This window comes from Polyodon spathula, chromosome 11 (genome assembly GCF_017654505.1).
Source record: "Polyodon spathula isolate WHYD16114869_AA chromosome 11, ASM1765450v1, whole genome shotgun sequence".
Lineage (NCBI taxonomy): Eukaryota > Metazoa > Chordata > Actinopteri > Acipenseriformes > Polyodontidae > Polyodon > Polyodon spathula.
The window spans coordinates 1,902,443-1,919,733 of NC_054544.1; the positions used below are offsets into that span (position 1 = coordinate 1,902,443).

Sequence of the window (17,291 nt, forward strand, 5' to 3'; positions counted from 1 at the left end):
TTGTTGTAATAGTAGATTGTTGTAGTAGTAGATTGTTGGAGTAGAAGATTGTTGTAATAGATTGTTGTAGTAGAACATTGTTGTAGTAGTAGATTGTTGTAGTAGAGATTGTTGTAATATATTGTTGTAATAGATTGTTGTAGTGGATTGTTGTAGTAGAAGATTGTTGTAGTAGTAGATTGTTGTAGTAGTAGATTGTTGTAATAGTAGATTGTTGGAGTAGAAGATTGTTGTAATAGATTGTTGTAGTAGAAGATTGTTGTAGTAGTAGATTGTTGTAGTAGATTGTTGTAATATATTGTTGTAGTAGATTGTTGTAGTAGATTGTTGTAGTAGAAGATTGTTGTAGTAGTAGATTGTTGTAATAGATTGTTGTAATAGTAGATTGTTGGAGTAGAAGATTGTTGTAATAGATTGTTGTAGTAGAAGATTGTTGTAGTAGTAGATTGTTGTAATAGATTGTTGTAATAGTAGATTGTTGGAGTAGAAGATTGTTGTAATAGATTGTTGTAATAGTAGATTGTTGGAGTAGAAGATTGTTGTAATAGAATGTTGTAGTAGATTGTTGTAGTAGAAGATTGTTGTAGTAGTAGATTGTTGTAATATATTGTTGTAATAGTAGATTGTTGGAGTAGAAGATTGTTGTAATAGATTGTTGTAATAGTAGATTGTTGGAGTAGAAGATTGTTGTAATAGATTGTTGTAATAGATTGTTGTAGTAGTAGATTGTTGTAGTAGAAGATTGTTGTAATGTAAATATCTGCAATGAGTTGAGTTCACCCAGACCAGCAGAGAAGTAAAAAAAAAAAGTGTGCAAGACTCAAGAGCTATCTGTAAAATAAACTACAAAGATTAAGATGTACTAATCTTTACGAGCTCTCCAATGACCTTAGTATCTATCTACTGTATCAGACATTCCAAAAATACCATCCTCAACTTAACTCTTTGCCCGAGACACAAGGGGGCAGCTTTCATCAAGACTTTCAATTTATTCCAAATCTAGTTCTAGTTAATATTTGGCACATATTCCGTAATGGAATTCCCCTTGTGGCTTGTGTTTGTGTTTCTAGTCTTGTTTGCACTTACACTACAGATGGCATGGTGTGTTGCTTGGGAAACAAGCTTTACTGCAGAATCTGTTCCCATGACAATAGAACAGTGTAGGTATGGGATGGATGCTGCCTATTCCTTGACCAGGAGAGATACTATGGGGCTAAGATCTATTATTTATTTATTTTTTTATGTGCATAAAATCCACACAAGTGCTTTCAGTGCAGTCTCTCAAGCCGGTACAGCCACTCGAAACGCCACACTAGCGTGCTCGCGTGCACTGAACGCTGCCTCACTGAAGGCAGCGTTCAGTGCACGGAACTGTCCTCATGCTTGTACCTGCGGTTTGTATCGCTTTACTGAGAGTGTGAACAGCACAGCCAGTATGTGCTGAAAGCACACTGAAGTCAGTACTTGGTGGCTTCTGAATGTCTGCAAGTCATTTCGAAGGTTGTTCTGTTGCCCACTGACTGCGACTGTGTACAAATCCCTTCAGCAAACTCAATCAGCCCAACAGCAGGGTTCAAACCCAGGAGGTCTTCATTGAAAGACAATGCAGATTGAGCACGGTTGTACTGGGTTATTAATGGAAGATACAGGGTGCATGCTGTTATCACGTTTGTGTGGTATAAACTATAATTAAAAGAACAATTCTTTAAATTAGACTAGAGGGTCAATAGTGGAGTAGCCAAATTTTTTTTATTTTTTTTTAATATAAAATCAAATAAATTAAAATCACTGATTTTTGTAAATCGCTAAAAAGCCCTGTAAATCAGGCATGTGTGTAAGCCGAGTCCCTCTTCGTGCATCCAGTAATCTCAACTATGTAGTGCATTACTCTCAGAAGCGCACTTAAATCAGATCCCATTACATATTGATTCCACTGTGTGTTTCTGGGTGTTCTTTGGTTTTGCAGTTGAGCGTCGGTACTCACGCTGCAGAGACGGGTTCAACACAGATTCAAAGAGTCAAAGAGACCCCCGATCACTCCACGAGCAGGCACTGCAGAGCCTTTATTATTCAATATGCATCTTCATAAACTAAAGATACACACTTAACATTCTTAATTATACCACACCCAAAGAAAAAAAAATATTAACATTGTATTACACATTCTTTCATTGTTGCAAAATTACTACTATTATTTTTAATTCGAGTTATTACATCATATGAGTATTTCAATACAGATGCAGTATAAGACACTTGGTAGATGGCTTTACGTCTCAGGATGTTTGGCACAGATTATTATCAGCTTCCTTGTGCATTATGTATGTATGTATATACATACATACATACATACATACATACTTACATACATACATACATACATATACACACACACAAACACACACATTTCTCTAAAGTATTCGTGGCATTCAGGACCAGTTTTCATTGTGGAACCCACTAATCACTACTTTATCTTTTTTGTTCTCGTCGCTCTTTGGCTGGCAGACGACCAGTCCTTTCTAATGGCCCATTAAACTGTGCCTTAGTTTTCACTGCACTGAGAAAAAGGTGGTTCTTGTCCACATGGCATCTCTTACATTGAACCTCATCAGGTTACCTGCAGATAACAATCTGACTATACACACACCCACACACGCAAAGCGATCGTGCATCTCCCAGTCCTGCTCAGGCAAAAGCCTGACATTCAAGGTAATATTTTACAGAATGCAGAGCCAAATATTTTAGCAAGCATGATCAGTGAAGACAGAGATGAAAACAAGACTCCCATTGCACGAGAGTTTCACCCATTCCAGGTTTTAGTACAAGCACGATTAGCCAGTTTATAGCGAACAAGCTCAGGTGTGTCTTAAGCTTACACTAAAACCAGGAATAGATTATTGTTATGCATTGGGAGTCTTACTTCCACCCCAGGAAGAGGTAGACTGGATACTGAATTAGGAGCTTTAAGCCTAACTCTGTGTACATCATCTCTTTCAAAAGTAGCAGAGGTTTAGAAAACAGTCCCCTCCTCCACACCTCTTTTTTACATTTGAAGGAAGCTTGAAACAAACTGAGCAAACACCTGGAAAATGAAACCGGACAGCAGTCATTCAAGAACAACTTTTTTTCTTTTATTTTTTTGTTAAAATAGTCATTCCTCATCTTCAAGCCTTGGTGTAATTGTGTTTCTTCTTCGAACGTCAGCCCACATAAAAATAAGAAATTAAAAAAACTAAAACAAATTGCACAGTAAATTAGGAAAAACAGCCCCCGAGTGGCGTCGCCCCGAAGGCTATGGCGATGGCACGGTCACCTCCAGCAGCCGATTGTTCTTCCGTTTGCAGGAGGCCATGGTGCCGTTCTTGGGGCCGTTCTGGATGAACTTCACGCACACTTTGTCCTGCTTGAACTGGACCAGGAACCTGCAGGAAGAGATCCAGCAGTAAGAGGCTGGGTGCACAGTGCTTGACATATCCATTCCATACCCCTACATTTCCACTGTACACAGCTGGGGCCGCTACAAGAACTGGGGCGTCGCCAGCATATACCCAAAGAATATGAAATAATACCAGGAATGGAAATAAGACTGCTATTACAGAACAGGTGTTACTACGCGCTTAGCTACAGTGTGTAGAGGTAACAAGGTCAGGTGTGCCTTATTAAACTCATAGCAAAACCAGGAAAGGATCAAACTGCTATGCAATGGGAGTGTTTTTTCCACTGCTGAATACGACAATAAGAGTGATCTTACTCATCCGTGATCTCGATTTGAATCTTCTCCTTGGTCAGGTCGAGTCCTGCCCGGTGCAGTTTGGTGATGATCTCAATTATCCGCTCGCTGTTCAGTAAGAAATCCCCCTTGGCAGCGGCTGTCGTCCCCTGTGGCAACAAAACAATCGACTTGTTTTATTGCAGGATTACCTTGTTCAGGATTACCAAACCGTTTTTTAATGCTTCTCTTGCATCTGTAAAGCTCTAACATACAATGCCCCAGCCTCCAATTGATCTCTACAGTTAATGTGCCACTTTTCTCTTCCAGGCCGACCTCTCGGGCTACTGCAAACATCATTCCCTCCTATAAACGCAGCCAGCATTCTGCAGCTCTTACCAGCTAGCATCCAGAACAATAACAAAAGGAATCCAATTTTAAACCCCGTTTTGTGAGCCTCATTGAAAAAATTAAGAAAGTTAGCATCATTGTATTTGTGGGACACAAAATGCAGGAAAAATTTTCAAAGCAGGTGCAGGACTGCATAGTCATGCACAGCAGTGCGCAGCAATAGCACACTTACAGCTAAGCTGCCTGGATAAGTGAATGCCCTGAAAGCTGCTCACACCCTTAATGCATGAGTCGGTTGGTCTCACCTCTTTGACCCGCAGAGCAAAAAAACCATCACTCTGCGTGCTCATGGAGACACTGGTAAGCTCAGCCAGGGGTACACTGGACTTGATCTGTTGACCCGACTTCTGGTCGGCCAGCATGAATTTGCTCTTGGTCAGCAGGAAGATTCGTTGAGCTCCCTGAAGGAGAGAGATAACAGTACATTATAGAATAAGAAAAGGCAGGTCACACCTGTTATACAGATATACATGTACAAAAGATGCCATGTACAGACTACACACATACAATCGAATCAAAGGTTCAGCAAGCTGCATCGTGGCAGGACAGTGCAATCTGGTGTGCACCAGTACAGTATAGTGGACCCTAGTAGGGTAGGTTCGCAGGTAGTGATGTGCGAATACTCGCAATTTCCTTTAAGTATTTAAAAATCAGCAGGTATTAAATAAATCCATTCATTAATGTCGTACTTGGGTCGTAAACAGACAATTATTTTACTCGTGCCAGCATGTCCCTAGTAGGTGATGTCTTGTGGAGTGCCTGGTTTTTGGTTCTCTTCAGAGCCCTGCTGCAGCACACTGAATGCCACCAGCATGCCACAGACAGACAGGTCCCATTCCTCAGTGCGCCCATATGAAAACACTTGCCTTGCCATTGGCCCTGTTGATTTTGTTCACAATGTCTGCGAAGATGATCTTCTCCTCCACCAGGCTGTTGAGTTTCTGGTATCTGGGGTTCTTGTTGATTTCCAGGTAGTCCCCTTGGAACGGCTGACTGACGCTTCAGTGACACAGAGAATGAAGAAAACCTCACTTGTTAGGCTACAGCAAACAGGGGAAAAGACACTCCCTACCTTCCGGGGTCCAAGCAGCGACTCTAGACACTCCCTACCTGCCGGGGTCCAAGCAGCGACTCCAGACACTCCCTACCTGCCAGGGTCCAAGCAGCGACTCCAGACACTCCCTACCTGCCGGGGTCCAAGCAGCGACTCCAGACACTCCCTACCTGCCGGGGTCCAAGCAGCGACTCCAGACACTCCCTACCTGCCGGGGTCCAAGCAGCGACTCCAGACACTCCCTACCTGCCGGGGTCCAAGCAGGGACTCCAGACACTCCCTACCTGCCGGGGTCCAAGCAGCGACTCCAGACACTCCCTACCTGCCGGGGGACAAGCAGCGACTCTAGACACTCCCTACCTGCCGGGGGACAAGCAGCGACTCCAGACACTCCCTACCTGCTGGGGTCCAAGCAGCGACTCCAGACACTCCCTACCTGCCGGGGGACAAGCAGCGACTCCAGACACTCCCTACCTGCTGGGGTACAAGGCCTTCTTGTCCTTAAAGATCTCGCTAGCCTCCAGCTTCTCCTCGTAAATTGCCTTCTTCTGATCTGTGAACTGGCCCCTGTATTTCTTGCACTATGGAAATAAACATATTTCATAAAATTAAAAAAAACATTGTCAATTTGACGCAAGCTTTGTCTGTCATGATATATAAACCAATTAACAATTGTGGTATACTGAACTGGGCTTGTCTGACCCCACTTCTGATTTCCAGCATGCAGGAATCATAGGGTTTCAACTTACAATGTACTTTCATGATTTGAAAAGGGGAGTGTAAATTGAGAAGTCACGTTTCTAAAGCTCCAAGCTCGTGAGCAAGCTACTATAGTAAAAGCTGTGTGGTCTGGGGCCGCGCGGGGGAGGGTTTGGAATCTGAAAGCCAGTGTACCGTCCAGAGGTGGAAGATTCTCCTCAGCTCCCTATGGGTGGAGTCCAGGAAGAGGTAGGGTCTAGCTGGCCAGGTCTTGTCGCAGGGGGACATCGAAGGCATCTTATTCTTTAGCTCCAGGAAGTACTTCTGCATCTGGAAGACATAAACACACACCCTAGTTTACACAGCTGCTCACTCATTGAAACGTGTCCTTGAGACCAGATCAAGTTCCATCTATATCATGGTCACCACATTTTATATTTATAATACATGGCATAGCCAGAGGGCAGCACCACGGCTCATTCTGTACAATCTTCCCACACCTGCACATGTACAATGTCAATGCTGCTCTCAGTGACAGGGCAGCAGTAAGCTGGGTCACTTACGATTCTCTGGATAGTAAATGCGTAGATCCTCTTTCCAGCATGGGCCCGGAAGAACTTCCTGTACTCCCGCCGCACCTGGGAAGTAAAACATGGGACATTTTGTCAGCTTGGACCACCAGGATAACTAAGAGTGATTTGGAAGCTGAGAACACAGACTGTGGACACAGGTGGCGGTACAAGACAGTGTGGCACTGCAATAACGGACAAGACGGGATGGAGCACTGGGGAGAGGCTTCAAGCATCAGACAGGTGGTTAGTGACAAATTCATTCTTGACAAACAAAGGACTGAAGCAAACAAACATTCAAAAACATGGCATAAATTACTACATTCAAATGAGGTTGTGGGCAGCTTGTTTGAACTATGTCCTCCCACTTACCTGGCAATGTTAATTAGTAACATGGTCAATATCTGCACTGCCATTCACTACAGCCATGTAATAACAACCTATTCCTACAATACCCACCTGGCTGATTGCGGCAACATCCATCCAGCCTACAGTGCTCAGCTCTAACTCAGCTATGCATGCTACAGGCATACCTGCTCCCCACTCGGCCAAACCCACCCATCTCCCTCCTGCTCAAAACAACCCAATTCCTGCCCTTCGACTGCTCTACCTCCTCTTGTTTAACTGGTTCACTCTTCTAGGGACACCCTTTAGTGCCTCAAACCCAGTAAATGTAATTCATTTCTGCAATAGCCAAGATCATTAACAACCTGAGCCATTCAGTTTTAGATTCACATCACCGTTAGATTAAAAAAAAAAGGAGGAGTGATTAATACGAGGACACAACCCAAGCCTGACACACAGCGCTGGCACACAGGCGGTGTTTCACAGTGACCGCTTCTCCCATGGCTAGATGTGGAATTACAGGGTTAGTAGGTGAGACAGACTCTTCCAGCAGAGTGTAATGGGTCCCAGATACAGCACGTCTCAGACAGGCAGGCCAGTATGTTATTGAGATTCAATGTTGTGCAGGAAATACATATTGCACTACAGATCATCCCTGATTATGGACAGGATGATTCTTTTTTTCATATTGCAATTTAACTTTTTTCCCCTCTCAAAAATCCATACATTTCAAAGTCGAACCTATTTTGATGGATTAAATAAAATCTGACATTCAGCACGGTATCAGATCTTTTTATTTTTTAACATAAAAATCGGTGTATTTAACAGCCCCGGTAAGTTACATACATACAAGTTTCAAGTGTATTTATCGTTTGATTCCTCCACAGCACACAGCAAATCTCTTATATCCCCTGCCTGCCTGCCTGGACCCTAGATCTGCCCCTACCCCGGCCCCAACAGCGTGTCTGGGGAGCGCGGGGGCGGGTTAGATAAAGGTACCTTCAGTCCAAGCCAATACGCCCAAATGACAGCGACTGCGTGTTTACACCTGGCTTCTTCCTTTAGGCGTTTCAGCTCCCTGCGGGCCTGGAAAGAAGGCAAAGAACCGGGGAAGAGAGAGAGGGAGAGATTGAAAAACAGAATAGAGAAGGGGGAGGGGGGCAGTCTCCTTCACCAGCAAAGAAACTCCAAGCGCTCCATTAAACCTGAAAGGTGGAGCAGGGGAGTCCATCATCCACTAGCAGGGCCCTGGAAGTTGGCTGCATCAAGAAAATGTAACACTATGCTCCAAAAAGAACTCCTGGATCTGAACTGGGAGGGAAAACTGGTAAATAATTAGAATTATTATTAAATAAGTCTGAAAATACACAACCTCGTCAATATCTAGATTCTAGTAGGTCTGCTCACAGGGAATCTCTCACCAAACTGGACTACAACTCCCAGAAGTATTTGCTATTTCTAGCAGGCCTACAGGTATGTTTTATGAAGTGGATTTCTTTCAGATATTTTTGCATCAGCTGTTAGGATCATGGATTTTCACAAACTTAAATATGAAAATACTGGTTAGGAAAGAAACCTTGTGACATTAATCCCAGCTCAGAAATCGGCTCCACTTTGTATAATTACAAGTATTAACTTTGGTTTATTATATAATCCTATAGACGACTCTGCTCAATTTTTTTTTTGGCACAAACCACTTGTAGCTAGATAAAAAGGAGCATCATATTGTATTTGCCTATGGAGGTGAGCCGTTTCTCCAGTGAATATATTCTTCCATTCCTTGTATTCGATTCAGAAGTCATTGTCTGGTGATGATGCATTCTATGTATTATTGCAGCTGCTTCTCTCTCCCCCGTACCACCCCCATGCTAGACTGCCAGCAGAGGCTGGTATCCTTTTCTGTGACATCCACATTGCAACTGAATTGTTTGTTTTAATGACACAGTAAAAGACAAGACAGTCATAAGACAATACACCAGCTGTAATGTAATGACTTTATGACTGTAAATTGAGTTTTTTAAAATTACTCTAATGTCACTTATATAGACAAGAGTTTTATTCCTGGCTTCCTCCTTCAGACGCCCCAGTTCCGTGTGTGCCTGCGGGATGGGCGTGGTTAGAGCAGTGGGTGGGGTTAGAGTGTGTGGGGGCAGAGAAGGAGAGAGAAGCAGTGAGAAAACATTGGCAAGAGCACATAGAGAGAGTTATAGATAGGAGAGAGAGACCTCAATGACCTTCGACCATTATCCTGAGTCCTAGTCAACAACAACAAACAAATCTTTGGTGTAAGAATGTAACCAAGCACAGAGCTGTGAGTATGGGATGGGGATGCAGGAGTGAGTATGGGATGGGAGAGGGTTACTGTGTGCTGGGGGTTGTTGGGAATGCAGGAGTGAGTATGGGATGGGAGAGGGTTACTGTGTGCTGGGGGTTGTTGGGGATACAGGAGTGAGTATGGGATGGGACAGGGTTACTGTGTGCTGGGGGTTGTTGGGGATGCAGGAGTGAGTATGGGATGGGAGAGGGTTACTGTGTGCTGGGGGTTGTTGGGGATGCAGGAGTGAGTATGGGATGGGACAGGGTTACTGTGTGCTGGGGGTTGTTGGGGATGCAGGAGTGAGTATTGGATGGGACAGGGTTACTGTGTGCTGGGGGTTGTTGGGGATGCAGGAGTGAGTATTGGATGGGACAGTGTTACTGTGTGCTGGGGGTTGTTGGGGATGCAGGAGTGAGTATGGGATGGGACAGGGTTACTGTGTGCTGGGGGTTGTTGGGGATGCAGGAGTGAGTATGGGATGGGACAGGGTTACTGTGTGCTGGGGGTTGTTGGGGTAGATGGGGATGCAGGATGGATGGAGGATGGCAGGTTCCTAAATACCTTCGTCCCCTGCCAGGAAGCCCAAATAACAGTGACTGCGCGTCTATTCCTGGCTTCCTCCTTCAGACGCCTCAGTTCCCTCCGTGCCTGCGGGGGGGGCGTGGTTACAGAGCAGTGGGTGGGGTTAGAGCATGTGGGGGCGGAGACAGAGAGAGAGAAGCAGTAAGAACACTCTTCTCACAGCCACACATGTGAGCAAGTGACTCGTTAACTGTGAAGAAGTTACCAGAGAGGCGAGAGAGAGAGGGGCGGCAGAGGGGAGAGGAAGCAGAGTGAGGGGAGGAGTGACGGAGGCTCTTAGAGCATGGTGGGACCATGGAGCCAGGGGAGATTAAAGATAAGAACACTCTTCTCACAGCCACACATGTGAGCAAGTGGAGAGAGAGAGAGAGAGAGAGAGAGAGAGAGAGAGAGAGAGAGAGGGGGGTGGGCTATTGTTGTAGGTATTTTAGTACTGCCACCTTTAAACTGGAACAGACCTCAGAGTATTTAGCTCTTATAAAAGAGCCCAATTTCCATAGTTAAAAGAACAGTATTTAATGAAGCAGAGCTGTGTGCTGCGAAACACGTGCTAGTAACACTTGACACGCTGTTGGAAATAAAGCCCTCTTACCTGAGTTCCGTGCCAGTACGCTCCGATAGTCGTCACAGCCTCCTTGCACCGCTTCTGGTACTTCAGGTCCCGAAGGATCTTGCGAGCCTGGAGGGAAGGAAATGAAAAGCGCCAAGGTTAGGGTCACCAGGGTGACAGAATAATGAGGTGGCAGTATATCACTGCCACGAAATAGATTTGTTTATATCCAGAAGCCCAGAAGGTGTCCCTGTTGAGTCATGTATAGCTATGGTGGGTTATGCAGTAGCTGCAAAGACAGGCAGAATGGTAATGCAGAGAGAAACCTTTGAGTAACCTGAAGGCCACTTACCTTCCAGCCTCGAATGAAAGACTGGACCATGATCGCAGAGCTCTTTGTTTTCTTGTACTTCGTTTGTTGCTGTTAAATTGGAAAAAAAGACTTAACCATAATTTACAAACAGACCCAGAAAAAAAAAATTTGTGCCACATTTAGTATTTCATGGGATTTAACACGAGCCCAAGCTTCCAGATCAACATGACAGACATAGCAAAGCTGCCAGGCCTAGCAGGAGGGTTACGAGCTGGGATTACTGCAGACCCGCAGCTGGATGACACCAAGAATACTTTTTATCATTTAACCAGGAAAGTCCCATTGGAGATTAAAATCTCTTTTTTCATGGGAGATCTGGTCAAGAAGGTGGCATTTAAGAACACACAAAAAAAAAGATTAAAAACGAGGACGACCGATAGAAACAAGTTAATCAAAACTACAAACAATTTAGGAGCGCTTGCCAAACAAAAATGTCTGAGCTACATAGATTCTTTTTGTTTTAACACCTTTAAAAAGGAGTCAGGACACAGTTTCAGTTCTTCCTGAAGTTTATTCCAAGACTGTAGAGCAAGAAAACCAAATGCCTTTGTTCTAAATTTCTGTATGGAATTTGAATAGTCTGAGATCTAAGATTAGAAGAACTACTAGAAGTAATTAGGAATTTTAAATAATCTGGGTTTTTGCCAAGGATTGCTTTATCAACAGTTATGCAGCAGCGTTTCAATCATCGCAAAGATAAAGAAGTCAGAGCAGCCAATCTATATAAATCACAATGATGAAGAGAATAACCTAGTTTGGCTATAACCCTCAATACAGAACGGGACAAAGGATTCAGTTTTCTTAAGACCGTGGAGGTATATGCTTCACATGGTTTGATGCATTTAGATCTACTGGGGTTGACCATAGGCTTCATCAGACTTAAAACAATACCAGGAGGCTCCTTACAGCATATCTGCGGTACCAGGCAGCGACAGTGACCTGGCTGCTCTTCATCAGCAGGAAGTGGGTGCGGGTCTTCCAGCCGCGGTAGATCTTCTGGATGAGAGTGGCGAGCCCGTGCAGGCGCCGCTTCCTCTGTTCCTCCAGGGAAAAGAGCTGTGGGGCGGCAGGGTCAGAGGTCAGGGGGCATGACATCCAGCACTGCTGGATCTGCAGTCATGTTTATTATTACTGAACTCATTTCAACCCCATTTACACTTCCATTCAACTTCTAAATAAAAATGCAAGAGCAATCCAGCCTCTGATAATGGGAGGCACTTGTAGTATGGACTTTCCTTATTACTTATCTATCTCTTTACCCACCCCACCCCTTTAATTGTGGCCCATCTCTTCCCTCCCACCTCACTGACCCCATGATGAGCTCTACAGTGATGTAGGTGTGTAATAAACTGTGTTGTCCACCCTCCAGCTTCCTGGCTGTACTGCTTCTGAGCTGCCCCAGGGGAAGAGTAAGCCTTGAAGGCAGGAAGTCAGTGTGCGAGCTGCAATCTTCATGAAGGGCAGAGAATACCACCGACATGTTTGCCACATTCTCAGCTGCACTGTATTGTAACCATGCTGATCCTGGTGCTTTAACTTTAACAAAGTGCAGACAGACATACAAATGTGACTCCATACCGTTCTGGGATTTCTTATAAAGATCTTTGATCTGCCATAGGAGTACTCGTCTTCTGGGATCTGAAGGTCTTTAAGTAGCACCTCCACACCATCCCTGCAGAGCACAAGAGAGCTGCATGAAACAGGATTGCTTCTCTTCCAGGGCCCTATGCTTCATACTGCCGAGGTACACTATAATAACAATAGCATTCTAGACGCTAGGAACATTAGTTTAAATGAAGCTCTATGCTATTCAGCTTAAGCATGCTTGCAGGATGTTGCGCATATAAAAGATGAGGCTGTTTGATAGACAAGAAGCAGCCTGCATGCTCTGGCAGAGAGGTGGACTGAGGGGGCAGCCCGCCCTCCCATATAAAGCACAGCTCTGCCCTGGAGGAGAATGAGTTAGCAGGAGCCGTTAGGATTCTCCAGTGGGTATGCAGCTCCCTGGAAGTAAGACTGCTATCTCTCAGTTGTGTAATCTAGCAAGTCTGTTTGCATAACTGTAGAACGGTATCAGTAACCTTCCTTTGCGATGAGACAAGTTATTACCTGCCCTAGTGGCAGCAGAGCGACTCCAAATGCAGAAAAACCCCACAGAGGGTGCATTTTCAATGAGTGGACTTACTTGGCAAATAGAAATGTATAGTATAATACCTGCCGTTTTATTTGCTAACAGCATGATAGAAGACGACCTGATTTTGCCCCTACTCTGTATGGAAGTACAGCATTAAAACCCAATTCATCCCACATCCAATGAAAGTAACCCCTACATGTACTGTACAAAGAGAAGTAGAATTGTCATACTGTGGTTATGAATGAAGCCCATGCAGCCACTCCCCCATTCGCAGCTCCCTGGAGTGGCTGTACAGGCAGGCTTCACTGACCCCTCACCTGGCTTGCCCCCTCCAGTGTGGCCAGGTCTGTTTGCACAGCATCTTGTAGCGCTCCAGGCAGGCATCATAGGGCTGGCGGAAAGCATAGCCCGCCCTCCTCACCCTCACGTTCTCCATCAGGCCCAGGTAACGCACCTGGTGGCACACCAGCGAATCTGTGAAGATGTGGGATGCCTTCTGGTCGTTGGGCTTGATGCACCTGGAACGGATATAAAGTTATCACATGGGGGCGGATGCCAAGGCAGCTAGACTGACAGAGTGCTGGGAACTGAAGTGTTCACTTGACATAAGCGTACATCAAGAGATGCAGCTCATGAACAGACAGATACAAAGAGCCCAGGGCAAACCTGCAAGGATAGCATTTTTATAAACTGATTATCTGCTAGCTGTCAATTCTGCAAAAAGGACACCTCACCAGGAGTAGTGGACTGTTATCCAGAAAGCATATTAAAAAATAAAATTGATTTATTGGACATGTAGCTCAGAAAAAAAAAGTAAAAAAATAAAAAAATATATAAAAATGCACTAAGAACTGGAATCAAATCCATGTACTTTAGAACCTGGATGATTAGATTCCAGCGCATTGACTTTGCCCACCTGATGTAGTTTGGGTTTTTGGTCTGCAGGTTCTTCATCAGCGTTGCCACCGAGGCCTTGAACTGGGAGCCGGCGGTGGGGGGCCTCTTGAGGTTGATCTTGGCGGGGTTTCCGTCCGGGAAGAGGCTCTTAATGAGGCTGTGATTGGCTTTCCACATGGCCTGGGACAGGTCCCGGTAAAGCAGGTCGTTATTCTTATCCACGAAGCCGTCCACATGGTACAGCACCTGCGGACCAGGGGAACACATAGCTCTCTGCTTTACAATCTAACTTTCCTTGGACTATTTTAATAATAAAAACACTTGCAGATCTAAATACTGCTTTAAACTTAACCAGCCTGGGTCTCTACTTGTTAATATTACTACATACAATAAAAAGAAATCATGGTGTGGACTTGCTGTATATACAGTTCCTTTTCTCCTTTGTTTTTGTTTCTTGATTCCACCGGAAAGTGGTTTGCATGCAGAATGCACGGAGGATTTGAGAACTGATTCCTCTAGCAGGTTGCCTGAAGCATGCCAGCGAGGTAGTGGAAAGCCCCCGTGTGGGTGTTTCAGCAGGACTGCTGTCCTGTACCTTGCCGGCGTAGTGCTGGATGCGGAAGCAGTTGTGGGGCAGGCTGTGGTCGTTGAGGAACTTTGAGCTCTTGCTCATGCGGCTCTCGAAGTGCTGGTGGTCCGCGCAGATCTGATTGAGCTTCTCCAGGAAGGTGGAGTCCGTGACGGTCCCAGGGCGCAGACACTCCTCGTCCAGCATGGCCATGATCCCGTTGGTGTTCTGGGGAGAGACGGAGGAGTGAGGTGAGGAAAGGGCATCACATCTCCAAGACTTACCAAGAAATACAAGAGTTCAGCCAAACCACGCTTTTTTCAGCTCATGCAAATATTCATATTTAAAAAAAGGAAAATAGATATATCGCTGGATTAAACTTTATTGCTCAGGTACATGATACACTGTTCAAGCAGCTTGTGTTCATGTGTTAGTAAACTGTTTTAATGACAAACACCAACAATAATAACAACTTACATTTTCAATCAGGTCACAGATGACAGAATTGTTGAAATACTCAATGTGCGTCCATTCAATATCCTGTAACACAGAACATACAGTTTGAAACTCAAGCCCCAATGTGCACCACTCTGATCTTGAACACACATGGATGGAAATACAACTCGATTATGTGCAGAATAAAGTAGGGATGAGACCAGCAGTGCACAGCAGTTCACCCATTCCTGGTTTCACTCTGAGATTAAGAGGACAAACCTGAGCTTTTTACCTGTACACTGTGGCTAATCAAGCTCATACAAAAAAAAAAAAAAAAAAAAAAAAAAAAAAAGAACTGGCAAAAGTGGTAGGCAATAGCAGTTATTTCCATCCCTGTAATCAATAGGGTATTAAACCACAGATAGAAATGTGCAAAACAAGGTGTGAAACCTGGAATGTAATGCAAAGTCATACTTCAAAAGCCTAGATCTGAAATCAGCCTGCGCTCTTCATACAGCGCACAGTATACCCGATTCACAAAGCATGGGCCCGCACTGCAAACACGGAGGCAAGCTTGCTTCCTCCTCATTCCTTCTCTCAGATTCATGTCAATTTCCCATGCACTCTGCTGGCAGCTCGCCAAGATGAATGAAAACAAAACCATTCCCCTTCACAGCATGCTGGAAGTGAATGTGTGTTAACCCTTCACAGCTCAGGGATGAGCCTGCATGAAGGATCAGGGGCATCAGCAGACCTTCGGTACTAGGAGCAGCCCATGTGCTAAGGACTGCCCTTTGTTCACATGGCTTAGAGAAGTCAATAGGCATGAAATCCACCAAGTACTGGCATTAGTACTGTAACAGGGCGGAGGCTAGGCATGAACCAGCGACTCCTTGCACCGCAAACAAGCCTCTTAACCACAATGCAAGAGAGCCGGGCTTGTCAGCATTTAACTTCATCTCATCAACAGGGGTCAGGACAAAACCCGTAACGGCAGTGTATCACACAACACTGCCCATGACAAGATGTACCCTTACACCCATAACATTGAGACAGAATCAATTAGTTCAAGCTTGTTACTTATACACACCAGATAATCAAGCTCACAGAAACAGATCTGGGGAATAGGTTTGCATTCCAGGGGTGTGATTTACGTGAGAGAAAGGCTTTGAGTATTTTTCAGCAAAATGAATGCACTACATTGTTAAGTTCTGAAACCAAATCGCTTAGCAAGCCATTATGATAACTGTGTGGGCTAAGCTTGCAGAGCGGGCACTGTGCTAATGGCACAATGCAATCAAACTAGATGCGTAGTACTTACCCAAGTAAGGTGCCCTTGGATTATTGGATTAAACACTTCTCATTTGATATTTTATAGAACGAAAAAGTTACATAACACTTTTATATAACCCATTGTATTATCTTTTTATTGTCGTCAGGCTGTTCTTGGTCATTACGTTGGATTCTATTTATGGTGGTAAAACAGAACGCCAAGCAGGAATGTTTTGCTTTACAACCCTTTGGTTATATGGCCTTGCACTAGCAGGGGGAGGTCAAGGTGTTATTTCATTGCTGCTTAAGGGGATGTGTAGGGAACACTCCAGAAGAAAAGAGGCACAGATGGAAGTTACCTCTCGGATGTATTCCTCCTGTTCCTCCTTCAGCGTAAGTTCTATGAAGATCTGCTGGAGTTTCTCGTTGCAGTAGTTAATGATGAACTGCTCGAAACTGTTTTCCTGTAGAAGAATATTCGGCGTTAGTGGCTCTTGTCCAGGACTGGTCCTACACTCAGAGCAAAGGTTTTCCCTTGTCTATAAACCCTATCCCCCATAGAGAGCCTTTTCAGCTAGCTAATGGACCTCTGCCTGGTCTTCAGATACATACAGGACAGTGCCATTCAAAAGAGTCTCACAACAGAACCACTGCAGTGAACCAGACCATTCAATTACTGTCAAGCAAATCACAACCATGGCCATTCCAAACACCTGCTCTGAGAATGGAGATGAAAAGTAATTACAAAGAATAGTCATTTTAGATTCAATAAATAATTCATACCCCCCCCCCCCCCCCCCCCCCCACTCCCCCAAAGAATTAAAAACCAAACCACTGAACAGTGATATAGCCACTTCAGCCACTTCATTCTACTGTATCAGAGTCTGCATTCAACACCCAGGAATTACTCTACAGCCGCCCCTGCCCTTCTGCTAGAATTAACAGGAGGCATGCTATTCTGATGTACTAGTGTCTGAAGTCTGAAGGCTACAGTGCTGCTCTGTAAATTGTACAATTCTACTGCACCAGCAGAGCCTGGCTCTTTTTCACAGTGTGTGTGCCTGGTACCTCGGGGGAATACTGTGACACACATGCAATGTATTTGTGTAGGATTTACTCTATAGAACATGTTTGTTTCTTATAAAAGGGGTGGGAGTGTGGGGGTTGGGTCTCCGGAAGCAACATTTGACACCTACGTGGGACACACTGCACCTTCACACACAAACAGAAGCCACTGCAATGTCTGCTTTCTAATGGTTCTGCACACGAGGGAAGCGCAAAGCTGCTCTTCAAGAGGAAGTATCCAGGCAACTGTGCAAAGCAGGCTTCCCCTCACTCTGCACCTCACCACGCCAGGAGGGCTTCATTACTGGATGGAT

The 17,291-nt window shown here is 44.7% G+C and overlaps 1 protein-coding gene across 3 annotated transcripts in view; it reads right to left on the minus strand.

Annotated features, from left to right (window-relative positions):
* Positions 1-2,033: 2,033 nt before the first annotated feature.
* Positions 2,034-17,291, minus strand: part of LOC121323526 (unconventional myosin-Ib-like) — a 63,621-nt gene continuing 48,363 nt past the window's right edge. The window contains exons 14-33 of one of the 3 annotated variants that reach the window (XM_041264635.1): positions 16,272-16,376; positions 14,683-14,745; positions 14,233-14,433; positions 13,657-13,883; positions 13,058-13,258; positions 12,185-12,278; positions 11,513-11,662; positions 10,586-10,654; positions 10,276-10,362; positions 9,663-9,749; positions 8,823-8,883; positions 8,628-8,652; positions 7,784-7,892; positions 6,434-6,508; positions 6,066-6,200; positions 5,646-5,752; positions 4,984-5,116; positions 4,363-4,518; positions 3,749-3,876; positions 2,034-3,419 (exon numbers count right to left, since the gene is read on the minus strand). In XM_041264635.1, the coding sequence (XP_041120569.1) occupies positions 3,290-3,419; positions 3,749-3,876; positions 4,363-4,518; positions 4,984-5,116; positions 5,646-5,752; positions 6,066-6,200; positions 6,434-6,508; positions 7,784-7,892; positions 8,628-8,652; positions 8,823-8,883; positions 9,663-9,749; positions 10,276-10,362; positions 10,586-10,654; positions 11,513-11,662; positions 12,185-12,278; positions 13,058-13,258; positions 13,657-13,883; positions 14,233-14,433; positions 14,683-14,745; positions 16,272-16,376 (2,343 nt within the window). In that variant the 3' untranslated portion in view covers positions 2,034-3,289. The remainder of the gene's footprint in view (positions 3,420-3,748; positions 3,877-4,362; positions 4,519-4,983; positions 5,117-5,645; positions 5,753-6,065; positions 6,201-6,433; positions 6,509-7,783; positions 7,893-8,627; positions 8,653-8,822; positions 8,884-9,662; positions 9,750-10,275; positions 10,363-10,585; positions 10,655-11,512; positions 11,663-12,184; positions 12,279-13,057; positions 13,259-13,656; positions 13,884-14,232; positions 14,434-14,682; positions 14,746-16,271; positions 16,377-17,291) is intronic. The other 2 variants (XM_041264633.1, XM_041264634.1) reach the window with 2 other exon arrangements.